At 39.4% G+C, this 21,255-nt stretch overlaps 1 protein-coding gene and 1 pseudogene across 1 annotated transcript in view; one reads left to right on the top strand and one right to left on the bottom strand.

Moving 5' to 3' along the window:
• CPEB3 (cytoplasmic polyadenylation element binding protein 3) overlaps window positions 1-21,255 on the bottom strand; it is a 172,863-nt gene that overhangs the window by 37,972 nt on the left and 113,636 nt on the right. Inside the window, 1 exon segment of the mRNA XM_023531442.1 lies at window positions 7,963-8,081. Coding sequence (XP_023387210.1) covers window positions 7,963-8,081 — 119 coding nt within the window.
• On the top strand, window positions 19,230-20,683 carry LOC105293084 (annotated as a pseudogene).

The following is a 21,255-nucleotide window of genomic DNA, read 5'->3' as shown; positions in this document are numbered from 1 at the left end:
TATTATTAACCACCAAAACTAACAGCCACAACAGCAGTAATTGTGGTTTGGACTCTTCAAAGTACATTCGTATTTGGTATCTCATTTCAACCTAATTTTTACCACATAGCTCTCTAACAAAAAGGTCAATTTCCAGTTTAGATGCCATCTATTATTCTCAAGTGCTGTCCTCCACCCAGTGGAGAAGATGCCTTCCCTGTATATTCTGGGGATCATGGCCAGAAAGGAACCCAATAGCTGATCAGACATTATCTTGATAAGACTTAGGTACTCTGGGCAGCTCTAGAGTCTCCAGTCAGAGCCTCCAGTCAGGCCGCAAAGCAAAAAGCTGTTAAGTCTCACACTCAGACTATTCCTCCCATTCCTTAGATACCAGTATAGCCATGTGTCCTTTAATGATGGGGATATGTTTTGCAAAATGTGTTAGGCAATTTTGTGATTGTGCAAACATCATAAGTGTACTTAGACAAACCTAGATGGTACAACCTACTACTGTAATTGTATGTGCTATATTTTTAAACGACTGGAAGTACAGTAGGTTTGTTTACACCAGCATCCCCATAAATGTCTGAGTAATATGTTGCGCTATGACGTTATGATAGCTAGGACGTTATCAGGTGGTAAGTATTTTCAGCTCCACTATAATCTTATGGGATTACTGTTGTATATGAGGTCCGTCATTGACCGAAATGTCATTTTGTGGTGCACAACTGTAGATCCAAGAGAGCCTCATCAAAACCAGGATTCTTCCTAGACAGGGAGCCAAAAGTAACCCTGGGAAATTCAAGCTCTCCTAGGATGTTCCACTACCAGGATGGTCCACCATCAGGGCCAGGAAACAGTCCAGGAACAAAAAGGAAATCCTGCCATTTAAACCAAGCTGCATAAACCACAGGCTTACAGTCCTCTCTCTAGGACCCTCAGTTACTGCTGAACAATTCGAACAGCACTCTGTACACTGTTTCACAAGGATACCCAGTACAAAAATAAAGCATGCATAAACTGTGCCCCCCAAATAGCTATGCATAGCTTGGCTCTGTGCTTAACTTAATAAAGCTATTATTAAATAAATCTTATGATTAATACCTGTACTTATAACAGGAGGCCTTCCTGGCTCCTTCAGGAACATCTGACCACTTTGCCCTTTGGACCCCCACCTTTCCCAGCCCAACTACTCCCTGTAATACTTCTATCATAGCACCTGTCACTCCTTACTTTGCTTACTATTCACCTGTCTAGTTCCCTCCATTGAATTCTAGGGTCCACTAAGGCTGAGATCATATACCTGCATGGGTCCCAATTGCCTGGCACAGTGCCCAACCCTTAGTGAGTGCTTTGTGCTCTCAGTGTTCTGGTGAATTAACAAAGGTGAATTAGCAGAGGCAGGCACTGGTACTGCATGAAAATGTCCAGCAGCTGCTCTTCTATCTCCCAGATCAGTCCCCTCGCACCACTGAAAGCTGCCAGACAGGGGCATGGAAATAAAGTGTGTCTGGTCACCAGTGGGTACCCCAGGACTTGGGCCTAATCAGTGCAAATTTTCGATGCCACCAGGTGACCCACTCAGTAATCAGAATTACCTAGTGCTCATTGTTACTGCTGATGCTTCCGCATGACTTAGAAAGCACAACCATGAGAGATGAGTCCCTTCTGAAAGAAAGAAGAAACTAGAACTTTTGAGCGTGTATACTCAACACTGTGCTAGGCATTTTACACACACTGTTACACTTAAACTCACCATAACCCTTATGCTGTAAACATTGTCCCTACTTTAGAGAGAAGGAAATTAAGGCTCAGAAGAATGAAGTCACCTCAGGACTGAAACCCATGTTTATCTAACCCAAAGTCTATCCATACTCTTTCCTCTGCAAAGATTTTGTGCACCTGCAAGACTCCTGTGCTCCAGGCTCTGGCTACCAGTCACACCTCTGACTGCCTCCTGGGCAAGTCCACGTGCATTTTTATTTGTGAGCGATTAACCTCTCTCTTCTTTCCAACCACATTATGCCCATTTTCAATTCATTAAAGAAGTAATGATAGACTCTTCTTAAACCTAACAAACCTAGGGGTTAGAAAAGCTCGAGAAAATGATTTAACAATGAAACTGGCACTATACTCAGCTATTTTAACTTCTAGGTTCATAGTTTCAGGCAATCATGTTCTGCAGTCATATAATTTTGTCCAATGTCTATATAAATGTGTATTTTCAGCTCTGGGGTACTAGGACAAGGATGTTGTTACTGGCATGCTGATCACTAAAACACTTGAGAGGAATGTACACATAAAAGTTCAAGTTACCTAAGTTTTTCCTGGGAAGAAGCCTATTCTTTGAGTGAGCTTCATGGAATACTAATTCCACTGAAATCTTCACATGTATAATTCTAAAACAGGTAAATGATATACTGGATTAAACACTATTACACACATTTATTTACTGTAGGACTTTTCAGAACCTTAAGATATCATGTTTCCCAAATGTTTATGGCTATGGAACCTTTAATTGAAGGAAAAAATGAATATAAAATGCAAAGTAAGTGCTCAAAATACAACACCTATTATTATTATGAGTAAATCTTTTGTCAATGATCCTCTCAAGAGACCAGTGTTTATTGGGACAAGTGTTATTCAGAACACACTTTGGAAAACACTGACTATGATCCCTTAAGGCAGAGATCCCCAAACCCTTCCCCTCTACTCCCCCCACCACCCACCCCGTATTTGCAGCTGCTCCCCAGCACTAGCATCACTGCCTCCGCTCTACTTCAGATCATCTGGCATCAGGTTCTCATAGGAGCACCAGTCACTGATGCCAAAAAGTTTGGGAACCACTGCCTTAGGGGACAGATTGGCTATTCTGTCCACTAGATACCATTTAATTTATTGAAACTGCATCATCTTTTAGATCTCCCTGGAAAGGAATAAAAGCTTCGAAAAACTCAAGGACTAAGAAACTGTGGACCCATTTGCTAAATCAGACTCGGGGGAGAAAAGTAGGATTTATTATGAATAGGAGGTACTTCCCTCATTTTAGAGGAGGAATTCCTTCTTTAGAGAAATTCCTATGATGGAAGGTGCCCAAATCACAAGTTTAGACCAAGGATTCAGGGAACAAATAAATAAAAAAGATAAGAAGTGCTGTAGATTTCCAAGGTGGGATATAACGAAACCAGATTTAATTGAGAAGGTAAAATTATAGTTACTGTCTTAAGAATTAGTAGATGGAGAATGAAAGAGTTTGAGTAAATATACCACAAACCCAAGGACAGAGGCTGTCAATCAAGGTGCCCTATAACTTAGCCCCTACCTATTTTTCCCATTTTAATTTTCCTCTACTCCATTTCATACATTTGTGCCCCTTCTAACCAACACAACTTCTCCATTCATACCACAGTTTTTCATTTCTGTGTTCATACTGTTGTCTTTCTCCAAAATGTCTATTCCCCCACACCGTAGTACCTCCACCTCTCCTAGCCAGTCTCCAAAATCTTCATCCTTCAAGTGACACTTCATTCAAGAAGCTTTCTTTCATCACTCTAGGTATATATAAACTCTCCAAAGTACTTAATCTGTATCTTATCTTGTTTTTATTTTGCTTAATTTGACAAATATTTGAGATCCTGTTATGTACCAGGCTCTAAAGATTTGTGTATTTATATATTTGTGTTATCTACCCATTATGCTATCACATTTTTGACACAGGATTTTAAGTCTGATTCTTAGTAAGTTCTGATTCACAGTAACCAATACTAATGCCTTGCCCACAGTATGCATTCAATGGTGGTTTGAAGGAAGGCAGGCACACGGTTAAAAAAGATGGCTGTATGTGGGCTGGAGATAGCTATCATAGCAGGTACGATTTGCTATACATAATGTAGTGATCAGAGTTTTCAGAAAGGAGATGGTCTTAGATAGAGATTTTAAAATAAAAATAGAAATTAGAAATTAAGATGGGAATATTTCAGTTAATTGAATATGGGGTTCCGAAAGGGAAGGAGAAAAAGGTAAGGTTAGAAAAATTTGAAGTCAGACTGGGAAGGCATTAAATCCCAGGCAAAAGGATCTGGCTTTGGTAGCTGAAGAGTAGTGATTAAAAGTGCTAGAGATCTCATTCCTATATAAATGGAGGCCAGAGAGACCAGAATCATAAACAGATTGGACGGAATTAAAAATTAAAGAATCAAACCAGCCTCTATTTCCAGTTTCCTTGCTCCTAACATTTTTTTTCAATTTTTATTTTTCAAGTTTTAAGTGAATGACCATGTTATCTAAAGAACTAACCTTACATAAGCTCATTTCAGTTTGGTGAGACAATTTTTAAACATATAGGAAAATCAATCTGTTATATTTATGGATATTTGTAAATTGTTACTATGTTATAAATTATAAGGAGGAAGAAGCAGGAAACCTCTGATACTCCTTCCAAGATGTTTGCTATTCCAGATCCCTGACCAAACTGTTCTAGAAGGTAAGAACCAGAAATATTTCCTTCATCTCCTTTTTGAGGCTTCTAGGTCCTCCTAGGTTTCCTACTCTTATCAGTTTGTAGTCTTAAGGCTTCAGGTTTAGTCTATTTATACATTTAAAAAGTCATCTTGACAAGAGGGACCACCTGTCACAAAGTCTGTCCACTTCACTAAAAGCCTGCACAAGGACATAGCTATTCTCTGGGAAGCCTGGGACACCTGAGCTATGGAATTCCTCTTGCTGGAAGAAGGAAAAAAATCATAGACCTAGAACTTTTGCAACAGCTCCTGCTCTTACCAATTTGTCTATCCATTCTTTGGGACTAAGGAATCAACTAATCAGATCATAAATACAGTTTCTTCTGTCATCTTTCAAGATCAGACCTATACGCAGAATAGTCTGAGTGGAGTCATTTAATGAAAGGTAATCACTAACCAAAAATGTCTCCCTAATACTACCTGAAATCCACGAATTAGGGATTCATTTGAGTTAAAAACAAACAAACATGATCTTAGAAAGGATAACTGAGAAGAGACGTTGCTCTTGGGCTCTGTGTTAGGAAAACAATCTGATTAACCTAATCTACACAAAAAGAACAGCTTTTGGTTTGATCGGGGCAGGGTGGGGAGTGGGTGGGAGGAAGAACAGAGGATAGAAAATCTGTGAGGTCATTTTGGAACACAGTATATTTCCAAGGAGAAATCTAGGGAGGATTGGAGAGAACTAAACAACAGAATGAGGGCACTAGGATCCTAAAAGGTAGCCAAGCTAAGAAGTAGAAAAAGTGAGAAAAAGTCATAGCTCAGAGATTTTGGTGAATGAGCTCCAAAGGTTGACTTTACCTTGAGCTATTGCCAAGGTCCTCATTTACTCCTAGACATTCTGCCCAGCCCTCACTTTCTGTGGGGGCATCCAAAATGAGGTGGAATGTACCGAAACCCGGTAGGTAAATGTGGCCAAATGAGGCTGGGAGTGACAAATGTAGAGCTGAAGCACAGGAAGAGAAGGTTTCAAAAGTGGAGCCAAAAGAATTGGAATCCAAAATGGGATCCAATTCATTAGAATTAGAGGTGTTTGGAGACTTTTATGTTTCCTAGCATAAATTTTATTCAAATTGTTTATGCTGGAAATTCTGAGTGTGCTTGGGTCAAAGAAATACGTGATCGGCAGCCACTATTTAGAATTCACCAAGCTCCAATAAAACTGCTTCACTTGAGCTCAGAAAATGAAAACTGCAATAAGGCAAAAATTTGTAGAAACACAAACAATGAAAATTAGTTTCTCCATAGATGTTTCCAAAACATATATTACACTAATTATTTTCAAAAGTCCTTCAAGCCAAGGGTAATACATGTGTTTAGAGTGAAAACACTCAACAGTAATGGTGCTGCCTCCCCACCACCTTCATCTGCAACCACCACTGCTCATTCCTCTCTCAAGAGATGTCCAGTCCTGGTGAGAGCTTGTCCTGACAAGGCATATTATCCTCCTCTTCCCCCCACAGAGCCAGTAATGACCCTTTCAAAGTATACTAGCCCCATTTGCATCTGCTCATCTCTAGTCTCCTCCTCTCAATTTAATGGCTTCTTAATCTACTATGGGTGTGTGTGTGTGTGTGTGTGTGTGTGTGTGTGTGTACATATACATGTATAAAATTTCTAATCCTTTTCTAGACTGCATGACCAATCCCACCTTAACCCTTCCTAACTCACTCCCACTCCCCGTCTATTGATGTGCCAGTGGCAGTGGCTCTCTGGAGGTTGACCATTTACCTCTCAGACAGCTGAGCCTCCAAACTTGGTTCGATCTTTCTAATCTCACGCTATTTCAAAGAGATTTAGAAAAGTTATTTCAAGTTTCTTATTATTTACTTAGATGAAATATTGAACACTTCCATTCCAGTCTGTCCCCATGTCTCCCTCATAACAGCCTCTCCACACTGTTTAAATTAAGGCCAAAGTTAACAAAAGTTCCCTACTCCTTTCCCCCACCTACCATTTCTTATTGTTTTCCTCACCTGTATAGCAACCCTAACCAACACCGTTAACTGTTGTTATAAAAATATGGTAATGGCCCCAGAATTTGAAAATTATAGTGGCACTTTCACACTCGCTAAAATCCATGCTTCTTTTTCTGCATCAATTATTCTAATATGACTCAATATCCCCATTCTTTAGTGACTGTCTCTTCAGCTTTACACATTGTAGTCTCCTCCTTACAGCTGGCCAAGTCCCAGCATCATTCTTTGGCAATCATTGTAAGCCTTGTTCTAGCTGTCACCATTTGTTTCAACAAATGTTACCATACAGATAAGCTCTAACCTTGTTCTCCTGAGATTTATGGCACTTCGTTAGGCTAATAGCACCATCCAGTTACATTTATACAAGTACCTGACCTCACAAAATGTTTTCATATTCATTTTCCTCTTATCAGAGCCTCTTAACAACCCAGAGAGGTACCATTATTCTTCTCATTTTATAGATGAGGAAACCAAGATTCAGCAAGATTAGGCGACTTATTCAGAGCCAAGCAGATACTTAAATTCTACAGTCAATACCCTAACTTCTATGTTCGATCCTAACTCCTTCCCCATGCACATTTCTGAAAACAAATGTTGCTGCCCAGCAAGCCCCACACCTCTGGTGTTAAGTGTTACACGGGATGCTGCAGGCCCCGTGACAGATGCCTTGGTCCACATCAATATTTTTACTCTATTTTCCACTCGTAGCACCAGGTCTTGACACACAAACTCACCCCTCCCAATTTCCCACAGAGCTCTACTTCTCCCAAGTTAACCAAGTTCTTTTCTTCTGCTCGGATCATAGTCTTGCCCCTTCTCCAGTGATATCCACTCTGCCAGGAGAAAGGAAGAAGTCTTCCTCTCTTACTCGATGACTTACTCACTCACACTCTTTGGTTCAGCAGCCACAAACTCCTAACCACAAACTCTGTATAAGTGTAAACTTATTTATGGTCTTGGATCCATGCTCTCTGTCCTTCCCCTCTCCTGCCCTGTTTGAAACTATCCATTTTACAGTGTAACCTCCTGGCCCAGAAGGCTCTATTTAGCCATCTGTGGGTACCACCCAACATAATGCTTTGCATTCAAAGACACATAAACATTGATAATTATGACCTTTTAAAAAAATTATTCCTGTCCTTGATCTGAAATAATAATAGAAACCAGCTCCTGAAATCATTAAGAGCATTATTTACTTCACTTCGGAGTTTCTGAGCAGGAATTACCTTAAAAGAGCTGTAAAGTGAAAGACAAGGGCACATTTGTTTACATGCAATCCCTAAGGTATAAAATGAAATACTGAATAATTTGTTACTAGCTTTCCACCAACAACAGTCCAGCTCTACTGCATAGCAAGGTTACCCCGGGTAAGAGGATCCTAGTTACCAGCATTCTCATTACAAGGAGGAGGCAGGCCATCAGCTATTCCAATTGCACATGTGCTCTAGAAAAACAACAGATGGCTGCATATTACCTACCGGTTTATCCTTGATGGTGGGGCTTGACACACACAGGTATAGTTTCCCATCTTCTTCTAGGCAGGCATCTATCAAAGCTTGTACTGAGCTCTCCTCCTGGAACAGCAGAAAGGCATAGCCTTGGGGAGAAAAGAAAAAAAAAAAAGGGTAGGGGAAGAAATCAGTAAATTAAACGCAAAGTACTAATTAAAATTTTATCTCTTGTTTTACTTTGGCTTTGGCAAATTCTGACTGAAATCTAAACACTTGAAGTGGGAGATGGGCAAGTTATAGTCACTGAGACTCTCATGTGCCAGGCATTGTATTAGGCGCTCTACAAATACTACCTTGCTTTAGGCTTGCAACATGCTACAACATGGATACACCTTGAAAACATTATGCTAAGTGAAAAAAGCCTGGCACAAAGTACCACATATTGTATGATTCCATATATATGGAATGTCTAGAATAGGCAAATCTATAGATATAAAAAAAAATAGATTAGTGGTTGCCTAGGTCTGGGGTACTGGAAGGAAGAGGTACAGAGTTTCTTTTTAGGATGATGAAAGTTTTCTAAAATTGATTATGATGATGGTTGCATAACTCTGTGAACATACTGAAAACCACTGAACTATATATTTTAAATGGGTGAACTAATCAATAAGGAAATAACATCCTTAAATGATACATTAGAACAACTGGACATAATCGACATTTACAGAGCCTTTCATCCCAAAACAGCAGCTTATACATTCTTCTCTAGTGCACATGGAAAATTCTTAAGGATAGACCATATGCTGGGACACAAAACTGGCCTCAACAAATTTAAATAAGACTGAAATCATACCAAGCATATTCTCTGATCATAATGCTTTGAAACGAGATTAACTATAAAAAGAAAGTGAGAAGAACCACAAACACATGAAGAATAAACAACATGCTACTAAAGAATGACTGGGTCAGAGAAGAAAGAAAAGGCGAGATCGAGAGATACATAGAAACAAATGAGAATGAAAATATAACATATCAAAACTTTTGGGACACAGCAAAAGCAAGCAGTAAGAAGAGGAAAGTTCATATCACTATAGGCTTATCTCAAGAAACAAAAACAAGCTCAAATAAACAACCTAACATCACACCTTAAAAAACTAGAAAAAGAAGAACAAATGAAGCCCAAAGTCAGCAGGAAAGAAATAATTAAAATGAGAGCAGAATTAAATAAAACTGAGAACAAAAAGACAAAAGAAAAAATTAATGCAACAAAGAGCTGGTTCTTTGAGAAGATTAATCAAATTGACAAACCCCTGGCTAGACTCACTAAGGAAAAAAGAGAAAGGACACGACTAAACAAAATCAGGAATGAAAGAGAATTTAAAACAGGTACCACTGAAATACAAAGGATGCTCTGTTTTCCCAAGGATACTCCCCTGTCTCATGACAGGGTATACAATCTATAAACATGGCCACTAGCTGGAGGATTTCCATGGATACTTTGTTCCAGCTTTGTTCAGTTTAATTCAGGAAGATTTACTGAGCAACTGATGCAAGTGGGACCCAATCTATGGATTATGAGAAAATTTGAGGTGAATGAGACTAGGTTCCTGCTGTCAAGAAATTACGTGGTAGAAGAAACAGACATTTAGACAATTAACTACTTGCTACAAAGCTGAGGGAGACAAGTGAAGATAAAAAGTGCCATGGGAGCCCAGGAGCAAGGACTGATTTGGGAGAATCAGCAATGATGTCAAAGAGGATAACAGACATTCAAGGGGCCAATTCTGGCTCTTGGTGCCACACTGGTATTCATGAATGGCAGCTGAGCAAAGGCCCTTCGTGAGCTAGTCTAAGCCTGAGTATTAAAGTTTCAACCTATCTACAACCCCTCTAGCTTTGCTAAGTCTCTCAGCCATCCCCTCCACTCCCAGCCCTCCTACTGACTTCAGAGGAAACCATCACCAATACAGTTTTCCTCCAGTGCATTTCATGCCAGAAAGATGTAACTGGTGGAAAAGGATAAGAACTCCCATATATTCAGAAGATTCTCATACATCGAACAAAGGTGTTAATCAACTGGCCTTGAAGCAAAGCTCTCCGGAATCCTGGGCGGCACGTAATAACAGTGGCAGTGGGTAACGAATAATGGGTACTTGTAATTTGTTTTTAAATCCTTTTCTCCAAACTCTTCATCTATTATACAGAACATCCAAGGAAACGCAGTAGGAAGAAAAAGATCAACCACCACCCAGCACACCAAGAGTGGCTGATGCAACAGACAAAAGCCACCACACAAGCCCACAGGAATGAGTGTGTAGTTGCATGAGGGAGGCTGCCTATCTGGTTGGACCCAGAGCTGTTTTCTGGGCTTTGCTCCCAGGCCAGAGGAGTTGGAGGATTCAGCAGGTGGCCAGGCAAGAAAAATAAAACCTAATTACAAAAATACAAAAGATAATATATCATTTCTTCATATCTTCTCTCTTTTGGAAACAGTATCAAACTATCACCAAGCTCCAGGGAATCTATTAAAAATTCAGTGTTTTCATTTAATGTGAGAACATTAATTTCACTTGACAAAGAGATGAGTGGGTTCAAAGATGCAAATATCATAAAGAAAAAGTCTTAGCACATGCTCTTAAACCTGCCTCACCAGGTTAAATCCTGGTACAGATCTTCCACAAGGGGTATACAGGATCTTTTGTTCTTGGAGAGGACCCTGTCGGTGAACACTATGCACAGGCACATCAAAAAGGCCTGGGGATGGGGCATGCTCAGAGAGTTGGTGCTTTCTCCAGCTCCTTGCCTTTGGAAGGCCACCAAGTTGAATGTACCTTTCCTGCACATCACTGTGCACCCTATGCCATCTTCCAAATCAAATCCTGTACTGGGTTCAATTCAGGATCAGGAAAAGAAGTGTGTCTCCCCATTGCAGCTGACTAGCTACCACAAATACACACAGATTTTCAGTCAGGACTATCTCACAGTCATAAATGTCAACATTGGCAGTAGACAGTAAAAACAACTGGAGTCACAAGTAAAAGCCTGCTACAATATTATTACTGAGAAAAATATCTACAACTTATTTTCCTTTCCTAGGGAATGGCCAATAATACTTTGCCAGTTTCTTCAGGATGGCTCTTTTACAACAAATCATCTCTAGTCCCTGGTCAGCAAGCTACCACTTTCAATAATGACAATATTCTCTAAGCACTACAGATAAGGTGTGTGACTCAAGTCCAACAATTTCCTTCAATTCTACTTCCTACTCCAGGCCTTCCAATCAAAACAAAATCTGCCAGAAACATCCAAACTAACCCTTGAAAACAATTTTATGATACCTTCACCTACTAAAACACCTTCTGATACCTCAAGGTCAAGCAAACGAAGATGATAATAGAAATCAGAGAATTAAAAAGAAAATCAGGAAGACTCCTTCAAACACATTTCCCTTTGATCTTTAGAAATTTAAGGTCTAAGTAAACGAAGTAGAAAAATATCCCTTCAAGAATAACAAAGTCAATGTGAGACAGAAATTAAATCAATGATTTACTAAAGGGCAAGTTCCAGATGGTACTATGTAAAGGTTCTGGACTAGGAGTCAGAAGGTCTGGAATTGGGTCTAAGTCCTAACATTTACTAGCTGAGTGGTAATAACAGCTAATAGCTAGCATTCATTGAGCATCTACTATGCACCAGGCACTATTCTAAGTGCCTTATGTGTATTAACGTGTTTCATCTTCACACATACTCTGTGAGGTAGGCACTATTTTAAATTGTTTTACAGTTAAAGAAATTGTACAGAGTGATTAAGAGACTTGTTCAAGGTCACCAAGTAGGTGGTGGAGCCATGAACTTAAATTTATTAACGAAGCTTCTGAGTCTTGGTTCTATCCTCTGTGAAATGAAGAAACTAAGTATTTGTCCTGATTATCTTACAGAGACGTAGGTTGTGAGACAATATATGTAAAGGTGATTTGTAAACCAGGATATCATGCAATTTTTCTTTTACTGCATTTTCAGTTATTTATGTGATATGTAAAGTTGTCATTTTGCATATATCTCATTATAAGAATTAGAGTTAAAATTAATAATATATACTTTCTACTTAGCATTTGCAAGCATTTGGTGAATAAAGGGCAATAATCTAGATACTAAAGAAAATAATCTTAAAGTCATTTGAATGATAGGATGACTATTACTGTAAACAAGCAATCAAGTGACTGAATATTTGCTTTCATATATCATTGGCCATTTCTACCAGGAGAATTATCAGATGTGGTATTATTTGCTGATTTTAATACATTCTTTAAATAAAAGCCTGTTATAACTATAAATTCATCTCATCAAACTGTCCCTATGATGGCAAGTTCTTCTATTAGTTTGAAAGGAATTTAAAAAACTTGGCCAAAAAATTATAAACTCTGTTCTCCCTTGCCCTGTGAGCCAGTAAGAGATAACAGGATTATAAAACTCCTCAAGCTTCAGAAATGGTGACCTTGTTTCCCAAGTACCTGAGGAGTGTGCGGGGACTTCAGAGGTGTGGTGAGCTATGGGAGGCCCTCAACTCAGAGTCGGTCTGTGGGTGGAAATATGAGCTCTGGGGAAGCAGAAGGAACTCTTGGCACTGTCATCATCACGAACCTGGGTTACAGGCAGGATGGGTGGCAGAACTGCTTGCTTTTCCACTGGTACCAAATAGACTGGGGGAGGAAGGGCAGAACAGTGAGGGATTTTTGGAGGCCTGGATTGACCAATGTACTTCTCTGGGGTAGAGAGAAACAGGAAAATATTAGAGGGGGGAGTGCTAAATTGGGATGATTCCATTTTATTTGGCTAAGGTTTTGAACGGAAAATTTAATTAAAAGAATTTTTTCCTCTTAATACCTAAGAACACGTTGAATATAACAACCTTCAAAGTATTCTTGGCTACCTTTCAAAAACAAAGCTTCCCGAGTGCTTAAATACATAAATTTTTATGTTATAATTTTTTACACTGATCCTTAGTACAAATAACAATCACCACCAACTTCATCACCACAAACACTAGTTATTAAGTGCTTACTATGTACCATATAAAAAACGATGCTTATTGGTTTTCAGTGTATTTTTAAGTTTTATTTAGAATGAAGGCTCTTAAGGGAGTTAAAGAGCAGATTTCACTAAATTAAATAAGATTTTAATAAAATAAATGTTACCGTCGCAGTAATAATTAACTTAAGCAAGAACTGTGAATATATCCTAAAACCATTGGGTGAATTTGGGGAGGGGATACACACTAGTCACATAATCTTCAAGTATCACTTCATAGGCCAGTATTGCAATGGGAGGAAAAGATATTTTCTTAATGGAGGAATCTGGCAGGTAACACCATAACAAAAACGATCAAACTGAACATCACCACCAACAATAAACTGACATCACTGGGCGGCTTCATCCTGTACTTCATCCTGTACATCCTTCTCAGTGCAGCATACCATCTACGCAGTCTTCCTGCTAACAGTGCTTCACCTGAATCTCATTTAGGGGAAATAATCAGATAATTCCAAATTAAGTGAAATTCCATAAACATCTGGCATGGACTCTACAAATAATACAAAAGACAAAAAGCTTAGGAAACTGTCTAAATCAAGAGAGTAAAGAGATTCAACAACTAAATGTAAGGCTAGACTTTGAGTGGATCTTGGATTAAAAAAAAAAGAAAGCTCTATAAAACATTACTGGAACAATCCGGCTATTTCTTGTTCTCAGGAGACATGCTACAGTATTTAAGAGTAAGGGGTCTTGACGTCTACAACTTACACTCAAATGATTCATCAAATAATATACATGTATATATACACATACAGACAGAAAAGAGAGAAAGTAAATGTAGCAAAATGCTAATGATGGGTGAATCTAGAGGATGGCCATATAGGTGTTCACTGTACTATTCATACAACATTTTTGTAGGTTTAAAATTTTCAAAATAAAAAATTGTGAAAAAAAAATTAAAAACCATAAACTCTTTCTGGAGAAGAGGGTTATATACTCTCCTATTCTCTAAAGGAGGTGTAGGGTCTTTTGAAAAACCCAATAGCTCTTAAAATCAACTAATGTTCTTAGTGGTTTACATGTTTCAACATCAACTTCAATGGGAAAATAATTCCAGCTAATAGAGCTGTGCCCTGAACTGCAGCTGCCTTCAAAATATGGTGGCTGACTGAGCAATGGCCAGTTTCTGATTAAGTGAGAAAAGTTCCAGAAGGAAAGATTCATGATCTGCACACAGAAAGAGAGAGAGATCTGTCTCTGCACAGAATCCGGGCTCCCTGATTTCCTATGACCTTCCTAGAGAGACCTGAAGGGCACCTCTCCAGCCAGAGCTGCCTGAGTTCAGACTTTTTTTTTTTTTTTGGCACAGGAAGTCTGTTCCAAACTTTCTCTCTGACCTTGGCTTTCAGGTCAGAAGACTTACCTGGTTTGCCTCAGGAGTCTTTGTCTTTGGATTCAATTCAATAGAACCAAAAATATTTAAGAGGTACAAAGGCATGATACTAGGCACTGAAGCTACAAAGATGAATAAGCCAAGCAAGAACCCTGCCCTGGAAAAATTTAACCAGTAAATAAATAACTAAGAAACAACATGAAAGTGCTATGTTGGGGGTATATCCTACACAACACTGGTGAGAGACAAATAGAACACAGAGGTGTCCAAAACCAGGGAAAGCTATAGTGCAAAGGCCATATCTGAGCTGGAGGAGAATTACTTTTCTAGGAAGTAAGGACATTCCAAGTTCAGCAAAGAGCACAGGTCAAGGCATGGAAGGGTCAAAGGGCTGGCACATTTAGGAAACAATGAGTAGAGTTCAAGAGAGTGTAGGATTGAGGGCAGTGAGTGAGAAGAGATAAAGCAGCTCATCAGCCCCTGCCTGCTGCTGGAGAACACTGCAGGTTTCTAAACTGGATTCCTTATTCATTTTTCTCTTGAATGAGAATATCTGATCTCCAAGACTTAGTGAACACTTACTGTGCGCCCTAGGGACTGCAGGGGAATACTGACATGATCAAATCCTTATTCTCAAGGAATATATGAGCTAGTGCAAGAAAGTCATGAAGAATAAGTATATAAAGAACTCTAATCTAGAAACAATGCATTAAGGATACTAAGAAGTATCTTTTAAAATGTATTTTTTTAAAAGTTGAACTTCATAGAAAAAAAACAGATTTTCTTTTTCAGTGAAGACATGGATAGAAAAATCTGAGAAGACTTTCTGTAGGTGGTGGCACAAGAGCCAGATATTATTTAGCACCTATTAAGCCTTAATTGTATGACATAGGTGAAAAAATGATGAACATTCCAAGGGAAGGAATTAGCCTAAGGTAAGATGTAGAGATGGTTCTGCAGGTACTGCTCAAATCCATGGATGTCTAACCATTCCCATTAGATTCAGAAATAAACATATTTCTTTGATTATACTTACCACATAGTGCTGAAGCTCAAACACTGTGGTTCTAGCCTGCTTTATGTTTTCTATTACACTAGTAACTTTCTTTGTGGGCTTGTTACTTGGCAGGCAGGGATGGGGGAAGGTAGGAATGGACATGAAAATAAGTCTGATGGATAGAGCCACCTCAGAGTTGAAAACTGGCAATCTACTTTCTGGGTTCTTAGAAAAGTCCTGCAGTCCAGGGCAGTGACCTAGGCATTTGAGCTTAAAGTCTGTTCTTTTGGCATAACCACACATTCCCTATATAACGAGGTCCTTGTGAAATCTGCCAACCTGTTTGTTCTAGTCACAGTCAGTTCTATCAAGCTCCTGACCAAGAAAACTGAAACCAGACTACAGGTGTGGGAATAAAACTGGTCAAACTAGTCAGGCAGTTTTATTATTACCAAGCATTACATTTTCATCAAGGGGAAGGACATTAATATTACTTAGCACCTATTAAGCCTAGTACTGTGTTGGTAGATATGTGTACTGTCTCATATAATCCTTTTAATAACTCAAGTAGTATTAACTCTGAGTAGTATTAACTCAGATGAGTAAACTGAGGTTCAGAGATTAAATAATTTGCTTAATGTCATATAAGTAGTAGCTGCTAGTGACCATATCTGAGTCCACAAATACTTAGCTCTTGCCCCATTGCTTGCTGCTGTCTCTCATTCGGCATCAAACAAGTGGCGAATTCTACATTTTAAACCAGCAGACACTTCCCTACACGTGACACTTTAGCCTTGCTTGTACATTGCCTGAATTTTGACAATCTAATTTCTCTTTCTCCTTGCACTTTAATAAACCTCTAATGAGTTCTTAATGCTACTATCAATGAGTTTTCTCTGTGCCACTGTTTCCCCTTCTCAAGACTAAAGCTATCCATTCTGTTTTGAAAGACAACCCAAGTCTTTGCTCCCAGCTTTCAAAACTTTGCACCAGATCCTCTCAGTCAGCTTCCCACTTCTAACTCTCTCAACTGACATATCTTCTTGGTCTCCCTTGCTCATAGCCTTAGCCCTATCCAATTCCTGTCAGCAAGTCCTGTTCCAAGCTACATCCTCTTCTAAAACATTCTCTCTGCCGCAGCCTGCCAAATTTGCACCTTCCATTTCACTTCCTGAAATCTACTCCCTTGCAGAGAAAGTTCTCATCAGAGATGGTTTTGGCTTCTCTCCCTTTCTAGCACCTCTGCCTGGGCATAGCATAACAGGTACTTCTGGGACAGGTTACAAGATGTCTCTGATGTTTATGTGGCTGCTCAGGCTTTGTCCTGTGCCCTGCAAATTCCTACTGGCTACTCCTTTTTATACAGTCCCTCAAACCATAAATGCTTTGAAATCGAAGACTGACTTTTATAGTTCATTTTCAAAACAATGTAGATGAGACAAGTAATAAAACAATTTAAACTGAGGGTATGCTAAGCTTTTAAAAGCAACAATAGGATGCTGCTCCACCTGTCAAAATAAGACAAAACAAGAAGCCACTCTTGTGGCTCTGCAGTGCAGTTCCCATGTTTTTACAAGAAAATCTTTCCTGAGAATGAAAATTTCAGTTGATTAAATATGAAAATATAGGATTCACTGAAGAGTATGTGTACTATAAACCTGCGTTCAAAGGGAGTGGGTCAAAGTATTACTCAAAAGCTTACAAACTGCAAAAGGTTAACTACTGACTAAATCTTTTAGCTTCCCTACTTGATCGGTTTATGTAACTCAAAAGGTGGAAAAACTTGGAATCTGGGCCTAAAACAACACTGACTTATTTCCATTCAAGTTATGCTACAAGGGAAAAAAATTTGAAGTTTGAAAACTTTCCTTTCAAAAGCCAGATTTAGACAAACTGAAGGAAAAAGAAACAGATGCCTAAATCCAGCCCATTGCAGCTTCACAATGACCTATTTTTGTCCACTTAAAGTAGATACCTCTTTCCTGTTCTTCAAACAGTATCTCCTTAGCTGGTTGGCTCAAAGTTGATCTGATCCCGCATGGCCTAGCTTGTGCCAGATTCACGAAACATGCTGGTATTGCATAAACTTCCACAACTGCATGACCTAGGTGACAAGGACCAGCAGTCAAGCCAGCCTGGAAATATATGATCACTAGTAGAAATAGCCACTCAGAAGTACACAGTTTACTCAAGATGGGTGGGAATTATCAGAGCACAAGGCATGGATCACTTTTGCATATATATGCATGCCTGTTATTGTTACCGTCTGTCTAGATACTGTGCTCTTGGACTGCCAGAATTGAAGCTGGCTGCCCAAGAGGGCTGAGGATGACAGCCTCCTCCATTCCACTGCCAGCATTGCTGACTTCTGAATACATTTTCAGAGCCACATGGCCAATCTCCCGTCCAACATCTGCAGCTGGCTGCTATCCTTGCCTTTGCCCCAGAAGTCTCTGCCAACAGCGGTAGTGCAGCTGTGCTTACTACTCAGGAGATGCCAATTCCTCTCCTTGGCCCTAGCCCCACCACAAAAGGTAAGACTACTGGCAGTATCAAGAGCAACTGCTTAGTACATAACCATGGATAGAAGGCTCAGAGTGGGTAGACATTTTTTTGTACCTCTATTGACTGCAACTTTGTATGTGGGCTATTCTCCCAGGAGGCAATGAAAGAGGTTATGCTAAACATATCTAACATCATAGGAGCTTATCATGCCCAATTTATCTTCCTAGCTGCCACATTCATAGCCCCATATTCGAGGAAGCAGAATTAAGCTGTTTTCTTTTCCTTTTTTTTATTAAGCAGTCAAAGGTTAAAGGGCCACTATCATTAAGATGGCCTATGTCATAGCTAGGTATTAAAAGATGAACTGGCCAATCAGATTCCCTCTCTCTGGAATTCAGCTAGAAATATGAAAACAATTGGCCCACTGGAAGCACAAACAGAGAGGAGCACATATGCAGAGAAGAGCTGAGTCATAATAATGGTGTAGCATTACAATAAAGAATTAACAGCTCCTACTGTTCAAATCCCTGGAGCCTGCCGTCCCCTAGCACAGTCTCACGACACCTGGTTCTATCATAGCTCCTATTTTTGGGCTTTCCTTGTCACATATAACTACATCCCAAAACCTATCCTTGTAGTCAAAAAACTCAACTACAAAGCAGTGCCCTCATGTCCAGAAATGGTGTGGCGTCACCCAAGACGCAAAATTCCATGCTTAAACTACAGCTAAAGTACAGCTCAGACCTACAACCTCATTTTAAACCAGCTCTTGGAAGTACCACAGCTATGTGAGTATGAATAACTGAATAGAAGAGTTCAGGATAAAGCCAAGGACCACTTTCAATTTGAAATAGCCATGAAAGTGTACCATGGGTCATATAGCTTAAGATGCTAATTTCTATATAAAATATAGTCTTGTAAATAATGGCATAATTTATCATATTATATAGTTTAAACCTATCTTCATTTCCCACAAATGATACACACTAGTAAAACAAATAAAAACAACTTCTTTTACAATTTACCAGGTAAAATACTACAAAAGCTGTGAGCTCTTAAGAAAAGACACTTCATCTCTTTGTGTCTTAGTTTAAATTGGGTTGATTGAGATAATCTTTAAGGAACTTTCTGGGTCTAATATTTGATGGACTCTATTCTTTCAGCAAGTAATGAACTCATCATTTGCAAAGATAAAATTCATTCATTTAACAAATATCTGAGGGCCAGTCACTGAGGCAGGTATGCAACGTACTGGGTATATAGCGGTGAACAAAACATAAAAAACTCTACTCTTGGCTGGAGCCTGTTCTCATTGACTGACCAGAGTACGCGAATTCTCTGCTCCAAGCCCGACCAGACTGCCTGATCCCAGCTTTCAACTCTTTGAAAACACTAAGAATAATGTCCCTGCATCAATTTTTACTAGAGCAAATCACCTGTCACGCCTGGAATAGGGATAGTACTCAGATTGCCTTTAGTTCCAATAATCATGAAGTCCACCTCTATAAGAAGAATGGGAGCCAGTGAGTAAAAGCTCATGAACTCAAGGAGCAGAATGGACACATCATAGGTATCAACTGGGATCCCAAGAGCGACCGACTGCATCGTCACTTGTGAGGCCGACCACAATTCCTATGTCTGGAGTCAGAAAGATGGTGTCTGGGAACCAATCCTGATAATCCTGAGAACTAATTGCACAGCCACTTTTGTCAAGTGGTCATTGCTGGAGAATAAATTTGCCGTGCTAAGTGGAGCATGACTCATTTTGTTTGTTACATTGAGTTCAAAAATGACTGGTGGGTAAGCAAGCACATTAAAAAGCCAATTCGCTCCAGTCCTCAGCTTGGATTGGCATCCCAACAATGTTTTGCTGGCAGCAAGATTATGTGATTTCAAATGCAGAGTTTTCTGCATACATTAAAGAAGTGGATGAAAAGCCAGCCAGCACATCCTGGCACAGCAAGAATTTGGTGGCAGCAGCACTGGTGGCTGGGTACATGGGGTCAGCTTCTCTGCCAGTGGGAGCTGCCTGGCCTGGGCCAGCCATGACAGCACCAGGTCTGTTGCCAGTGCCTTAAAAAGCATGCAGGTCTCAATTCTGAAAACAGAGTTCCTGCCCCTTCTGAGTGTATCATTTGTCTCGAAGAATAGCGCTGTAGCTGCTGGCCATGACTGCTGCCCAGTGCTCTTTAACTGTGATGACCGCAGCTGCTTGATTTCCGTCTCCAAGCTAGACATTCCAAAATTTGGCAGAATGTGTCTGCCATGGAACACTCTGGCAACGGGAGGGCCTGGACTGAGGACCATAATATAGCGTTGGAGACAATGCACCAGAATAGCAGCACTCAAGAATCTATTTATGATGTGGACAAGCAAGATTGTCTCAAATTTTGCACTACTGGCATCGATGAGGCCATGACGATTTGGTATTTCAAGACCTTAGAGTCGTCTATCTAGGGACTTTGGATAATGTGAAGCTGAGTGAGCCTCCCAGATCCAGCATGACAGACTGACAAACTGCAGGATGGCAGCTCTGACATTTGCATAATGGTGAAAAGAGCCAGCTACAAAAAAAAACACTGAAGACATATCGCAAAAATGTCTGTGTGTTTTTGTTTGACTATAATTGGTGAAAGTGTTGGTTTTATAAAAAACAGCAGTGATTGGGTTTCGTTTCGGTTTGGGGTTTTTGTTTGTTTGGTTTTTGTTTTTGCTATTTAATTCCATTCTTGACCAAAGCTTCTCTTTTAAACAGTTTATGATGGAAATTGTCACACTAACTTAAAAGAAAGGGTGGAGAGGTATATAAAATGCTAAAAAAATTAAATAAAAATACTGAATGTTCAAAAAAAAAAATCCTACTCTCATTAAAACTTACATTCCAATCTGGAAAATAAATAGAAAAATGTAATTTTTTCAAGTTATGTAAAACAGTTTGAAGAAAAATAAAATAAGGGTAAGAGGCATAGAGAGCAAGAGGATAGAGAGGTAGTTATTTTAGATAAGGAAGTCAGGAAAAAAGAAGTACTAAGGCCCTAAGAAGACTTAACTGACCTCAAGGAATAGCAAAAAAGTGTGGCCAGAGAGAGAATGATGGGAGATGACATCAAAGAACACCCAAGATTCAACAGATGAGACCTAAGAGGAAAAGGTTTAAACACTTAAAAGTATAAGATTCATACTAATGTGGTTCCTGGCCTCTGCAGGGGTCCATTATTTCCAAACATACAGGCCAAAAGGTAAGTCCACAACTGCAGTGTACCATTTATGACTTGAAACTTAACCAAAAAAAAAAAAAAAAAAAAATTGTAGCAGATGTCCAAATTAGCATGAACTTCATAAAGAAAACTGCTTTGGGAAGCCATGCGATAGCAAATCCGGAGCCATTAAGATT

This window comes from Pteropus vampyrus, unplaced genomic scaffold, assembly GCF_000151845.1.
Source record: "Pteropus vampyrus isolate Shadow unplaced genomic scaffold, Pvam_2.0 Scaffold68, whole genome shotgun sequence".
Lineage (NCBI taxonomy): Eukaryota > Metazoa > Chordata > Mammalia > Chiroptera > Pteropodidae > Pteropus > Pteropus vampyrus.
Note: the sequence above shows the minus strand (reverse complement) of the source record. Positions and strands in the feature narration are given on the sequence as shown.